This window comes from Podarcis melisellensis (assembly GCF_964234715.1).
Source record: "Podarcis melisellensis genome assembly, chromosome: 2".
Lineage (NCBI taxonomy): Eukaryota > Metazoa > Chordata > Lepidosauria > Squamata > Lacertidae > Podarcis > Podarcis melisellensis.
Window position 1 is genome coordinate 41,365,166 of NC_138529.1, and position 13,918 is coordinate 41,379,083.

Sequence of the window (13,918 nt, forward strand, 5' to 3'; positions counted from 1 at the left end):
ATGGGAAGCTGTTGAGCGCTTTGGTGGAGCAGGAAGGAAACAATCTAGGCAGTGGGAGGAGGCGGGGGACTTGGCAGCCAGCGCATGTGGCTTTGACTGCAGGAGCCAGAGTGTAGTGGAAGGCTCAGCTAATTCTTCTTCCTTGTTCTAGTCAGAGATTTGGAACAAGAGTAGAGCTTAGAGTAGAAGAGGGGCGCTGCATTGGTCAGGGGCTCAGTGTGACTCTGTGGTGTTTACCAAGCCTTGTCAAGCTTGAAACTGTCCCCCTGTGACCAATGGAATTGACACCCAGGAAAGTGTGCAAAAGATTACAACCCATAGTTGCACATTAGGGATGGAATGGTGGGTTGTTGGGAGGATTTTTCTTTCTCTACTAGCAACACTTTTTCCACAGTTACTGGCCGGGCTAAAATCTCTCTTTCTCCCTTTTCAGGATTCAAGGGACACAACTGTGAGATTAACATAGATGATTGCCCAGGCCACATGTGCATGAATGGAGGCACTTGTGTGGATGGCGTCAACACTTACAACTGCCAGTGTCCCCCAGAGTGGACAGGTACTGCAGCATTATTGGTCCAGGAACCAGAATGTGATTGGAACAGCCTAGGATTTTAAGGGCCTTAATAGGAAATGTAGGGAGCTTTCTAGGATTTGGGCAGAGGTGGGAAATGTTATTTTCTTCTCTATACGGCGTTAACTTAATATTAGCCTCTAAGGCAGGAAGGCCAACTGTTTCAGAGAATGAGTTGAGAAATATTACCTTATTCTAGTTTGGGAAAACACTGGCTTTAATCTGGCTCGGTGCATGGTGGGCAAAGGCAACTCAGGGCTGTGAGTGTGGAGGTATTGGGGTGCATGGGGGAAGGAGAGGTGGTGCTGCAGCTGTTAGGCCATCCCTGATGAGAAGGTCTTTTAGCGAACTAAGCCCCACCTTCTTTGCACTGTAGGCCAGCACTGCAATGAGGATGTGGATGAATGCCAGCTGCAACCCAACGCCTGCCACAATGGAGGCACTTGCTTCAATACCAATGGGGGGCATTCATGCGTTTGCGTCAACGGCTGGACAGGGGAGAGCTGCAGTGAGAACATTGATGACTGTCAGACAGCGGTCTGCTTCCATGGTGCTACCTGCCATGACCGTGTGGCTTCCTTCTACTGCGCATGTCCTATGGGCAAGACAGGTAACTGGCTCCTACCTTGCATAATGTGTCCACGTCATATGTTTTTATTCTGGCTAACTGGTTTGGGCAGAATTTTTGAAGGGTTTGGTCAGCGTAAAAATAATAGAGTGGATTAAAGAGATATTGGATAACAGGGATAGGGTGTCAATCAGAAATGGAAGGACATTGCTGAACATGAACAACATATTGAAATCGATACCCCTTGTCCATAAATTCCATCCCATTCCCTACACTCCTCCTGTTTTGCTGTCAAGTGATTGCCTTTCATGGCCCTTTCTCTTCCAGGCCTTCTTTGCCACTTGGACGATGCCTGTGTCAGTAACCCTTGCCATGAGGATGCTATTTGTGACACCAACCCAATGAATGGCCGTGCCATCTGCACATGCCCACCAGGTTTTACCGGAGGGGCCTGCGACCAGGATGTGGATGAGTGCTCCATTGGTAAGACAGCTGCACCCTTCTTTTGCAATTCCAAAAGGTGAAGGAAGGAGGACTGCCTCTCTAGCATGTGAGAGGGGTCACTGAGATTGACTTTTGCCAGCTTTTTGGGTTGGGATATTGACAAGTAAAGCACCTGAGAGAAGGATCGGTTTCTGCTGGCATGCCCTTCTCGTTCCTTGTCTGGGTTTATCCCTTATGTCAGGGGTGCACAACCTGCAGCCCTCCACATGTTGTTAGACTACACCTCCCATTATCCCTGATCACTGGCTATGTTGGCTGGGGCTGATGGGAGTTGTAGTCCAAAAACATTTGGAGGTTCGCAGGTTATGCACTCCTGCCTTAAGTGAAGGCAGAGAAGAAGTAATTTTGAACCAGCCATGTTCACTTTATGTGCATTTGCCTTCTCCAGGAGCCAATCCATGTGAGCATTTCGGAAAGTGTGTGAACACGCAAGGCTCCTTCCGGTGTGAGTGTGGACGTGGCTACACAGGTCCCCGCTGTGAGACAGACATCAATGAGTGCCTCTCCATGCCTTGCCAGAATGATGCTACCTGCCTTGATCGCATTGGCGAGTTTACCTGCATCTGCATGTCAGGTGAGTTTCCTGGCTCTGGGGAGCAGAGTGCCCACCCTATCCAGGACTGCATCTTGGGTAGCATGAGATGTGGGGAGAGAGTAGGTAGGCGACTGGATATGCAATAATTGAGGTAGAATTCCCTGCTAAGTCCGGGCTTCCTGAGTGGACTTAGATAGGTCACTTCCTTATTTCAATTTGCTTTTAAAAGTGAAAATGTCAGTGACCTGTTTCAGAGCTGTTGTGAAGCTCTGTGTAATGTGCAGATCATTCAAAAAATGTTATGTAAATGATTGTAGAGCAGCCTCTGCTCTTGGGCTACCTGAAGCTTCCTGTCCCAAGTACAGTGGTACCGCGGGTTAAGTACTTAATTCATTCTGGAGGTCTGTTCTTAACCTAAAACTGTTCTTAATCTGAAGCACCACTTTAGCTAATAGGGCCTCCTGCTGTCGCTGCGCTGCCACTGCACGATTTCTGTTCTCATCCTGAGGTAATGTTCTTAACCTGAGGTACTATTTCTGGGTTAGCGGAGTCTGTAACCTGAAGCGTCTGTAACCCGAGGTACCACTGTATCTTGTCTGCCAGGTGTTAGCATACCTGACTGATCTACACCGAGGCTCTGTGGAGTGGCTTTCTTTTTGCTCTTCACATGTTCTAGACACTTGAGACAGGAGATGCCTCTCAGACTATGACACTTCCATGTCTCGTTGGCTGTGCCTGTTCTTTTTTGAGTTATATCAGCAGGAAGTTTCTTTCACACTGCCAGCTCCTCTTAGGCCTGGATTCTTCAGTGTGTGGCTGGTATTCTCCACACTAAGAGATGCGCGTGGGCTGGGGGGATACAATAGTTAGATTGGTATGAGACTGTTGTGGGGATAGCCACAAGGTATAGTCTAACCTGCACCTTTCCCTGCTAGATTCCAGGCTTTGTGTTCCCCACAGTTGCAAAGCAAGAACATGTTTGGTTTGTACTTTCAGTAGAGCTGGCAAATACAGATTCAGGAGAAGGGCCCAGAAAGGTGCAGGAAGCAAGATACAGTGGTGCCTCGCAAGACGAAATTAATTCGTTCCGCAAGTCTCTTCGTCTTGCGAGTTTTTCGTCTTGCGATGCACGGTTTTCCATAGGAATGCATTGAAAATCAATTAATGCGTTCCTATGGAAAACGCCTTCCCCCGACCTCTTCTGGCGGGCGGCATTTTAAAATCACCCGGGACAGCGGAGGACTTCTCCGCTGTCCGGGGCGATTTAAAAGCCCCTGGGAAGGCAGGCAGGGGGGACAAAGGCTTTCTCGCCCCGCCGCTCGGCTTCGGGACATCGTTCCGATGCCGGGCGGCGGGGGGAGGCTTTCTCGCCCGGCCGCCCGGCTTCGGGACATCGTTCCGATGCCGGGCGGTGGGGGGAGGCGTTCCTGCCCCACCGCCCGGCATCGGAACGATGCCCCGAAGCCGGGCGGCTGGGGGAGGCGTTCCTGCCCCACCGCCCGGCATCGGGACATGCCCCGAAGCCGGGCGGCTGGGGGAGGCGTTCCTGCCCCACCGCCCGGCATCGGGACGATGCCCCGAAGCCGGGCGGCTGGGGGAGGCGTTCCTGCCCCACCGCCCGGCATCGGGACGATGCCCCGAAGCCGGGCGGCTGGGGGAGGCGTTCCTGCCCCACCGCCCGGCATCGGGACGATGCCCCGAAGCCGGGCGGCTGGGGGAGGCGTTCCTGCCCCACCGCCCGGCATCGGGACGATGCCCCGAAGCCGGGCGGCTGGGGGAGGCGTTCCTGCCCCACCGCCCGGCATCGGGACGATGCCCCGAAGCCGGGCGGCTGGGGGAGGCGTTCCTGCCCCACCGCCCGGCATCGGGACGATGCCCCGAAGCCGGGCGGCGGGGGGAGGCGTTCCTGCCCCACCGCCCGGCATCGGGACGATGCCCCGAAGCCGGGCGGCTGGGGGAGGCGTTTCTGCCCCACTTCCCGGCATCGGGACGATGCCCCGAAGCCGGGCGGCGGGGGGAGGCTTTCCCGCCCGGCCGCCCGGCTTCGGGACATCGTTCCGATGCCGGGCGGCTGGGGGAGGCGTTCCTGCCCCACCGCCCGGCATCGGGACGATGCCCCGAAGCCGGGCGGCTGGGGGAGGCGTTCCTGCCCCACCGCCCGGCATCGGGACGATGCCCCGAAGCCGGGCGGCTGGGGGAGGCGTTCCTGCCCCACCGCCCGGCATCGGGACGATGCCCCGAAGCCGGGCGGCGGGGGGAGGCGTTCCTGCCCCACCGCCCGGCATCGGGACGATGCCCCTAAGCCGGGCGGCGGGGGGAGGCTTTCCCGCCCGGCCGCCCAGCTTCGGGACATCGTTCCGATGCCGGGCGGCGGGGGGAGGCTTTCCCGCCCCGTCGCCCGGCATCGGGACATGGTTCCGATGCCGGGTGGCGGGGGGAGGCTTTCCCGCCCCGTCGCCCGGCATCGGGACATGGTTCCGATGCCAGGCGGCGGGGGGAGGCTTTCCCGCCCCGTCGCCCGGCATCGGGACGATGCCCCGAAGCCGGGCGGCGAGGGGAGGCTTTCCCGCCCCGTCGCCCGGCATCGGGACATGGTTCCGATGCCGGGCGGCGGGGGGAGGCTTTCTCGCCCCGTCGCCCGGCATCGGGACGATGCCCCGAAGCCGGGCGGCGAGGGGAGGCTTTCCCGCCCCGTCGCCCGGCATCGGGACATGGTTCCGATGCCAGGCGGCGGGGGGAGGCTTTCTCGCCCCGTCGCCCGGCATCGGGACGATGCCCCGAAGCCGGGCAGCGAGGGGAGGCTTTCCCGCCCCGTCGCCCGGCATCGGGACATGGTTCCGATGCCGGGCGGCGGGGGGAGGCTTTCTCGCCCCGTCGCCCGGCATCGGGACGATGCCCCGAAGCCGGGCGGCGGGGGGAGGCGTTCCTGCCCGGCCGCCCTGCATCGGGACGATGCCCCGATGCCGGGCGGCGGGGGGAGGCTTCAAAAGCCGTCCGGGGGCTTTTAAATCGCCCCGGACAGTCCCGGGGCGATTTAAAAGCCCCCGGTTAGGCAGGCAGGGGGGGCAAAGACTTTTGCCCCCCGCCCGCCTTGGGAAGAGGTCCAGGACCTCTTCCCAAGGCGGGCGGGGGGGCAAAAGTCTTTGCCCCCCCTGCCTGCCTTCAAAAGCCGTCCGGGATAGCGGGAAGCGCTTCCCTGCTATCCCGGACCGCTTTTAAAATGCTGGCGGTGGGCAGCAAAGCCTTTCGCCCCCGCCGGCCTTCCTGGACCTCTTCTGAAGTCCGGAGGGGGGAAAAAGGCTTTGCTCCCCACCGCCAGCATTTAAAAAAAGGTCCCCGAGATTTCCCTATGGGCTTTCGTCTTGCGATGCAAGCCCATAGGGAAAATCGTCTAGCGAAGCGTCGCAAAACCCGAAAAACCCTTTCGTCTTGCGGGTTTTTCGTCTTGCGAGGCATTCGTCTTGCGGGGCACCACTGTACTATTGTGAATAGTGGAGGCTTCACTCGGGGTCCCTGGAGGAGTATTCTGCTGTTTCATCTCCCCCGCCCCCCTGCCCCCAAATGGCATTGCAATTCTGTGGGCTTGGGATGAGGAACAAGCCGAGATCCTTAGAAGCGGTTTGGTGGCTGAAGAAAGCGTATACATATGGAGGAATCCCTGGAAAGTGAGGGATGACTATACAGCTGTCCCTCCTCCCATTGTGGCAGAGCTATAGGACTGGGGTGCTGGGTAAATCGATACAATGTTCATACAGACAGTGGGAGTGCAGCATTGTGCTTGGAATATTAATGGTGGGGCCGGCCTGGCGGGTGATGTGAATTGACTGTGCTTTGTGTTTCCGTTACCCCATATAGGGAGGAACATTCTCCTTGCTTGCTCACTCATTGGTTAATGCTGGCTTTTTGTAAAAAAAATAAAATCTGGGGGAGGGGTGGGTCCTGCTAGCTGGGAATGGCTTTGGTCTAGGGGCTAGAGAACTTGGTTTTAGTGTTGCACTACTGCGCTTAACCCAGTATAGCTGCATTCTGGAATCATTTCCCCCAGGATCAGAATGGAGCAAGAGGTTTGACGTATCGCCTAGATATTTGGCAAGCAGCTCCAAAAATTAGGAGCCCAGCACACAGTGGAGTGCCTCTCCTACAAAATCACCCTCCCAAAGCGGAAACAGGAAATCTTAAAAAGTTTTTAACTGGGATGTGGAGTGTTAGTTGGAATGCTCTTCTACTGCTTGGTTGGAAAACAGTTCTGGAAAGCAAGTTTGTTTTGTGTGTACCCCCAATTCTTGAAACCCAAATAAGCATTTGCACTACTGCATCATCTCTGATTCCTGTTCCCTTATTGCGTTAGCTCGTTACTCCTGCAGTCCTCACAAGTTCTTGAAACTCAGCTCCTCTCCCTACTGCTAGCCTCACATCTTCAATTCTGTTCATTGAGACAAAGTGTTGCACCAGACACACATAACCAAACTGTTCCTAGCATAGCTGTCAACTTTTCCCTTTTCTTGCGAGGAATCCTATTCAGAATAAGGGAATTTCCCTTTCAAAAAGGGAAACATTGACAGCTATGGTTCCAAGCTCCTCCACATAGCCTCAGCTCTCCTCCTTTTTTATGGTGTAAGCTCCAGAGCTACATCACCCTCCCATTCCTCCTATGTCACTGGAACTTCCTCTCACAATTCCCAGCTTTGTTTATTTTATCTGTTGAGAGAAGCAAAGTATTCAGTTCTCCCCCCACTGTTCTCTCCCTCTTTCTTTTCCATCCCGTCATTTCCTGCCAAGGAGCTTCTTACTTTCCCATTCCTTTTTCCCAATGTGGATGGAATAAGCAAAGGGGTGTGGGCATATCTTTTATATCAGAGTTGCCTACCCTGTAGCTTTCCAGGTATTGTTGTATTCTAACTCCCTTCAGCACCAGCCTGGATGGGCCATGGTCAGAGATTATGGGAGTTGCCGTCCAGCAACATCTGGAAGACCAAAGGTTCTCCACCCTTCCTTTCTACACGGTATCAGAGGCAAGAAGATTCTCTTCCTCAAGGATACTTGGAGGAAGTGAGCTATGTAGGATTACTGAGTCACCACCATTTTAGGTTTTTCTCTACTACCCCCAAGGATTTGGGAAACCTGGCTCTGGTGAGCTAGAACTACGTGATTAGAAGTTGCCTGCACTCTTGGGATTTCCCCCTTGCATAGAGATTTCTCTCCAAATTGGAAACAGGAGTTTCCTCCCACAAAATGCTGCATTCTCTTACCGCCCCCTCAGAGATGAAGATGCAGGCAAACTCCTGGAAACGCTTCCCATTAAAAAGGTTCATATGGAGACAAATTTAAGTGCCTTCTTACGTGAGAAAATTATGCCCCTCCTGTCTCCACTTTGGTAAGGAGAGTAGCTTAAGGGAGCGGAGATGGCGTCTCAGCCAGGAGCTGAGACTGATACTATAAGGCTGTAGCAACTCAGACCCTCTATGAGTAGTCAAGGAAAGTGGGGGTGGGCCTTGATTATTTCCTCAGTGCTGCTTGCCAGCAAACTATTCATCGGAGAAGCAGACTTCACTGTTTTTATTACAGTGGTGAAGGGCTGGGAATAGCAAAGCCTGGAGGGTTAGTCATGCAATTCTGTGCCTTTATAGCTGCAAGGATCCCTTGGAGCATGTGTACACAGACCAGCAGTTGGGCAAATTCAGGATGGTCATTCTTCTATTGACCAGAGCCTGCTTAACCCCCTTGCCTAGAGAATCAGGATACTGTTGTGCTAACCTTATGCATGGCATGTCCAGTGCCTCACTTTTGCTCCTTTCTGTTATGGCTGCCTTTCTCACCTCCACAGCGAGATGGAGGACTCATAGCTCAGCGGTAGAACACATTCTTTGCAGAAATGGTCAGTCTTTGGTTAATAGACAGTCTTGGTCAAAAGAGCAGTCCCTAAACACCTTAGAAAGTGCGGCTAGTCAGAGTAGATCATACTGGGTTTGATAGACCTACGGCCTCACTTGGTATAAGATAGCTCCGGATGTGTATTTTTGCACCCATAATTTCTGTGTGCATTAACTGCTTTATTTATTTTGTAATTGCATATTTTATTGTTGTTAACCTACCCTGGGAACTTTAGATAAAGAGCAGGTAATAAATTTAATAAAATAAATCAGTAATAATGTGCCTGGTGTACTCCCCCCCCCCAAAAAAAATCCCTTTTGATTTCCTTTTCTAACACTGGTTCCAGCTGCTGGCTGTATTTTCATCTGTTCTTTGTGTTCCTGCAGTTCTCTTATCAGGAACACGTAAGCAACTTGACTGTCGAGCCAAGTATTATCTACTCTTAAGTGGAAGCAGGGTTTTTAGGCAGAGGTCTTTCACGTCCCCTGCTTCCTGATTCTTTTAACCTGAAGATGTCAGGGGTTGATCCTGGGATCTTCAGCATGCAAAAAATGTGGCTCATCACTGAGCTGTCGTGACACGGAAGGAGCAGGAACAGAACTTCTGCTTAATTGAAAATGGAATAAGCTCAGCAGTTGCACAGATTATATAAACATTGCTTTGAATTAGTAGAACTAACACATGATCAAGTTTGATGCATGGAATGCTTACTCCACCATCAGTAAACTTAAGACAGCTGCGTTAGGATAGGTGCTATATGTACCATAATGGTAAAGTGGGGATGTGGGGAAATAATGGAGAGGAAGGAATGGGATGCAGGCAGACTTTTAGGGACAGCAAAGATGGAGTTTTAGGGGAACCCGCCCCCCCTTCTTCCTACTAGGTGGGTCTTAAACTGTCTGTCTGATCATTTTCACCTCTTAAAGTTAGTAACTATAAGGAACCAGCTTTAAAAATAGGGATTTTGTTTTTAATGCCTTGTATGTGAAGCGAAACGCTGTTATTTATTGTGCACCTTTGCCATGTAATAATAAGCTAGTATTCCTAGGCGTGAGCCTGCCAGGATGAGATGGACCCCTTGCCTCACTGTGGTTGTGGTGCTACAGTGATGGACACATGAGTGAGTCTAATCATTGTAATAACAAATGGTTCCTCTTGGTTGCAGGTTTCAGTGGCACTTACTGTGAGATCAACATCAATGAGTGTGAGAGTAATCCCTGTGTCAATGGTGGCGTCTGTAAGGATATTGTCAATGGATTCAGCTGTACCTGTCCCTCCGGTAAGCCAAGGGCTTTTTCCAGCAAGGAGATAAATGGCACTGCATCATTCTCTTACCTGTCCTCCCTGCCTGGCATAGCACAGGTGAACTTCAGCCTGTTCCCCCACAGGGCTCCTTCTCTGGCCTCTTAAAATAGTCTGCATGTTTGTGTGTATCGGAAACCTGCCCAGACCTTACTTTGATAAAGCTGGTGAGCATCTGCCCTGTTTGTAAGGAGCCTTGCTTTCATCCCTTCTCCTGATGTTAGGAAATGTCTGCCCCTTGTGTGAATTCAGCTGAATTTGAGTCTCTTAAGTTGAGCTGTGCTGTAGTTTTTCATGAGCTCACACTGCCCCTTGTGCTTCCTCTCATCCCTTGCACTGTGGTACAGTTTGTGTAAGTTTTCTTTGCTGAGCTAGGAGTCCAGCTTGGGGAATTCTTTGTCAGTGTATGGGATGCAACTGTAGCCCTAAGGAGAGTGTGTTCAGCTCATTCCCCGGGACTTGCTCCGCTTTTCTGCTACCAAGCGGGTGGGGGGCCCTGTCCTCCATTCAGTTGCTTCCAGGGCTGATTGACAGACAGGCCTATAGCTTGCTGTGTGGGAGCTGGGACAATGGTATCTTTGTTCCCCCAGCCTGTCGCACAGGCCCCTGAACCCAATTTACATGTGGGGCAGACACCGCAAAGCCCCCTGTGGAGAGGAGGGGGAGAGAACATTGTGAGCCTTTGCTATAGGCCTCTGCTGGTAGGGCTGTGCTGTGCAACCAGGATGAAGTTTGAGGACTCCTGTCCCACATAATTTTTCCTCCCAATGCGAACCTGTTTTCTCTTTATCTGGGGCTTTCAGTCCAAACTATCATTTTATTCGAGGCTTGCTCTAGCTGTGTACCCACTTCAGACACTTAGCTTGAGAACGAGTATACACTCAATTCTTTTGCCAGCCTAGCTTGCGCCCTTTTCAGACATACTTGTAAAGTCCCCTGTTACCCCTAACAGCTGGGAGCTTCCAAGTACACAAGCTTTTCTCACTCAGCTCTATGAGAAACCCAGCTAGGCAACAAGAGGCTATACGTATAGTTCCTCCACTCTTCCACTGCAGCACTGAGTGTCCATTTCCCTGCTCCTTTTTTTATATAGCTGTATAGATGTTAGTGTGAGATTCTCATCCATCAGAGTGGATAACAACAAGTGTTCTTTCTGTGTGTGTTGTTTGGATCTTCTCTTGTGTATATTGGGTGAAATGCAACACGTATGTTATTGTTGCCAGATTGAGTGCATGTTCCTCATTTTGTTGGTCCATCTGGTTTGTTTGACTACTTTTTCTTTCTGGGTCCAGGCTTCTCAGGCTCCATGTGCCAGATTGACATCGATGAGTGTGCCAGCACACCATGCCAGAATGGTGCAAAGTGTGTGGACCGGCCCAATGCCTACGAGTGCCGTTGTACAGAAGGTAATTGCTCTCTGCAATGAGTTATTGCCTTCCATGCTCTTCTGTGCTGCTGGAGGGGGGATTGTTTCAAGTCATGAGGATGTTGTGATGACGACTGCACGAGGATTATTAGAATCTGATGCAGTCTAGAGAAAATTTTCCCCAAAACATCCTTTACATCTGCCTTTCATCGGTGCCATTTTCGAAAAGCCCGGGCTGGGTATGATATGAGCTTTCTTCCCAATCCATGGTCCTTCCTCTGTGAGCATCTTTTAAGGACGGTGTCAAATCACTTTCTAACTTTGGTATCAAGGCTTCAGCAAAATACCATATTTTTTGCTCTATAAGACTTACTTTTTCCCTCCTAAAAAGTAAGGGGAAATGTGTGTGCGTCTTATGGAGCGAATGCAGGCTACGCAGCTATCCCAGAAGCCAGAACAGCAAGAGGGATTCCTGCTTTTACTGCGCAGCGATCCCTCTTGCTGTTCTGGCTTCTGAGATTCAGAATATTTTTCTTCTTCTTTTCCTCCTCCAAAAACTAGGTGCGTCTTGTGGTCTGGTGCGTCTTATAGAGCAAAAAATACGGTCACTTCTCTATTCCTGATTCACAGATAGTTGTGAAAGATCAAGATCAAATTGATGCTTGCAGGCGCTCTGTTTTATTTCCTTTTAGATGACTTTGGTTTAAAGATGAGCACAGAATTTAACACCATGAAATTCTCAAGGAAGCTTATTGTGTTCTGAAACCTAGTGGTGCACAGTGCATGCCACAACACATCATAAAGAGAACTAATATTCCCATGGAGTAAAGGAAATGGACTTGGGAGAGTAGGATTTTTTTTAAACAGACTGCAAGAAACTCCTACACAGAACGGCTTTTAGGATAAAGGGAAAGGAAGCCAAATTAGTGCACGCAGTTCATTCACATTGTGGAATGGAGAAAGGAGTTTCTTAATTGATGTATTTAACTTGCTTGATAAACATGAAGTGACATCCCTTCTCAGTTGCTCAGACACTTAAAAAAGGACAGTAGATGCATATCTGATTGGCTTACAAAACAATGACTCTCAGTTTGAAAATTACAGTATTTTTAACACAAGTAAAGGTAAAACAGAGAACTAACAGTAGTTGTGGAAAAAATAAATGTTTTGCTTGCTACATTTGGGTGTTTGGCTGCATCTTTTCAGATGAATAGTAGTTTAGGAAACATTGGGCTTTTCTAACATATTAGATAAAAAATGGAAGGGAGGGGGAAACCTTTCCCCAGTCTTCTGTGTGCATGAATTGCTACGATGCTGATGCTGATTTCCCCTCTCACTTACAGGTTTTGAGGGGCCTTTGTGTGAAAGGAACATTGACGACTGCTTTCCAGATCCCTGCCACCATGGCACTTGTGTGGATGGCATTGCTAGTTTCACCTGCACTTGTGCAGCTGGTTACACTGGATACCGCTGTGAGAACCAGATCAATGAGTGCCACAGCAATCCCTGTCAGCATGGTGGCAAGTGCATTGACCTGGTGAACAAGTACCTGTGCCATTGCTTGCAGGGGACCTCAGGTAGGACATCCCTCCTCACTCTCTTTCTCTGCCTGCTCTCATTCCTTACATCTCCCAGTCCTATCCAGCAGCACCACGCTTTTCGTTTATTTTCTTAGAAAAATGTATAGACTGCTTAATCAGAAAACCCTCGTAAGTTGTGTATATAATAAAGTTATCAATAAAGACACAAGATAAAAATTAGCAAAGTAAAACACACACACACAGACACCCAAATGAATGCCTGGGAAAACTTGCTGCAATAAAAAAGAACAATATAATAAAGGCACCTGCCTGGTGTCAATAGGAATTCGAAAGCACAGGTGCTGCCACACTAAAAGAGAGACTCACAAATGCAGAGTAAACATTACATGTCACTTGAAAAACGCAAGTTTTGCAGATAAAAGCAGCAAAATAGGCATGTATGGTGCAAATCAATCCCCCCAAAAAACTAGATATAAGCTGTTAAGGGCTTTTTATATGTGAATACTAAGCTTATTTTAAGCTGTCTGCTTTCCGTGCATCTAGTTTGTGTGATGTCAGCTGGCCGGCTGCCAAGCACGTAAAGCTGCAATCGCACAAGTTAAATGTGTGCAAGTTGTGAGTCTCCTGTGCTGCTGTCGCCAAGCTATCCTGGTCCAGTTACGGGTCACAGCTGTTGCACCAGCAGAAGCTGGGAAAAGGCTCTCTAAGCCACTGAGCACACCTGGACCTCCAGTGACAAAACTGGATTCAGAAGCACCTCCAGGCTGTGTACCTGCTACTTTGGAATGCGGGAAACCCTCTCCAGGGCAGGAAAGGAGATCAAGAAGAAGGAGCAAGGTTGCACACTTTTCTTGTTCTTGATCAAGATCATCCCATCAGGCCAGCTACAGCTGGAATGGGTCTAGATAATCTGTACTTGCCACAACCCTCTTGACCACCTTCCCCCAAAAAGTGAGTGCCTACAACTGGTCAGTAGTTAGTCCAAACTAAAGAGCCAGCTTCTTTGGGAGTGGCCATACCCCTGCCTCTTTCAAGGTGGCAGGGACTATCTCCTTATGCAGCGAAGCATTAACCATTTACATAGCTATTGGGCAGAATCCATTGATGATGCATAGGAAGCTATAACAATCTCCCTTTCATTGCATCTAAACCTACGTGCACCAGTTCTTTCCACCCTATACATGTCACTCAGCCAAGACAGGAAAGAGTTTCCAAGCTTGCTGTGGGGCCATTCACTGTAGGGCGATTGCATCTTTCTTCAGGCCTATGATATATCCTTTTCTCCAAGGTGCCAATTGTGAGATCAACTTCGATGACTGTGCCAGCAACCCCTGTGATTATGGCATCTGCCGCGATGGCATCAATCGTTATGACTGCATCTGCAAACCTGGCTTCACAGGTGATGGCTGGGAGAATGAATTGCTGGTCGGGAACGGGGCAGAAGTAGGGGAAATTGAAGAGGGTCAGAGTCAACAGCTACAGCTTTAATCAAGAGAGAATACCGGGGCAGAATCTGCATGTGTTTGGCTTTGCAGGCAGGGCTTGAGGTAGCATTGCTCAATAGCTGTTATAGGATTTAATCCATGCCTGGTGAAGGGGACAAAGCTGGATGAAAGCAGCAAGAAGTTTCTTCTTGGCCACTCTGTTGCTGAGCAGTACT

General features: G+C 50.5%; 1 protein-coding gene and 1 long non-coding RNA gene across 5 annotated transcripts in view; one reads left to right on the forward strand and one right to left on the reverse strand.

The window, feature by feature from the left end:
• LOC309363936 overlaps positions 1-13,918 on the reverse strand; it is a 230,318-nt gene that overhangs the window by 168,903 nt on the left and 47,497 nt on the right. The window lies entirely within an intron of this gene.
• The window catches only part of NOTCH3 (notch receptor 3), a 59,593-nt gene that overhangs the window by 27,240 nt on the left and 18,435 nt on the right, over positions 1-13,918 (forward strand). For all 4 annotated transcript variants that reach the window (XM_081900849.1, XM_081900850.1, XM_081900851.1 and 1 more), the window contains exons 5-12: positions 434-556; positions 948-1,181; positions 1,467-1,622; positions 2,032-2,217; positions 9,215-9,328; positions 10,644-10,757; positions 12,061-12,294; positions 13,547-13,657. In XM_081900849.1, coding sequence (XP_081756975.1) covers positions 434-556; positions 948-1,181; positions 1,467-1,622; positions 2,032-2,217; positions 9,215-9,328; positions 10,644-10,757; positions 12,061-12,294; positions 13,547-13,657 — 1,272 coding nt within the window. The remainder of the gene's footprint in view (positions 1-433; positions 557-947; positions 1,182-1,466; positions 1,623-2,031; positions 2,218-9,214; positions 9,329-10,643; positions 10,758-12,060; positions 12,295-13,546; positions 13,658-13,918) is intronic.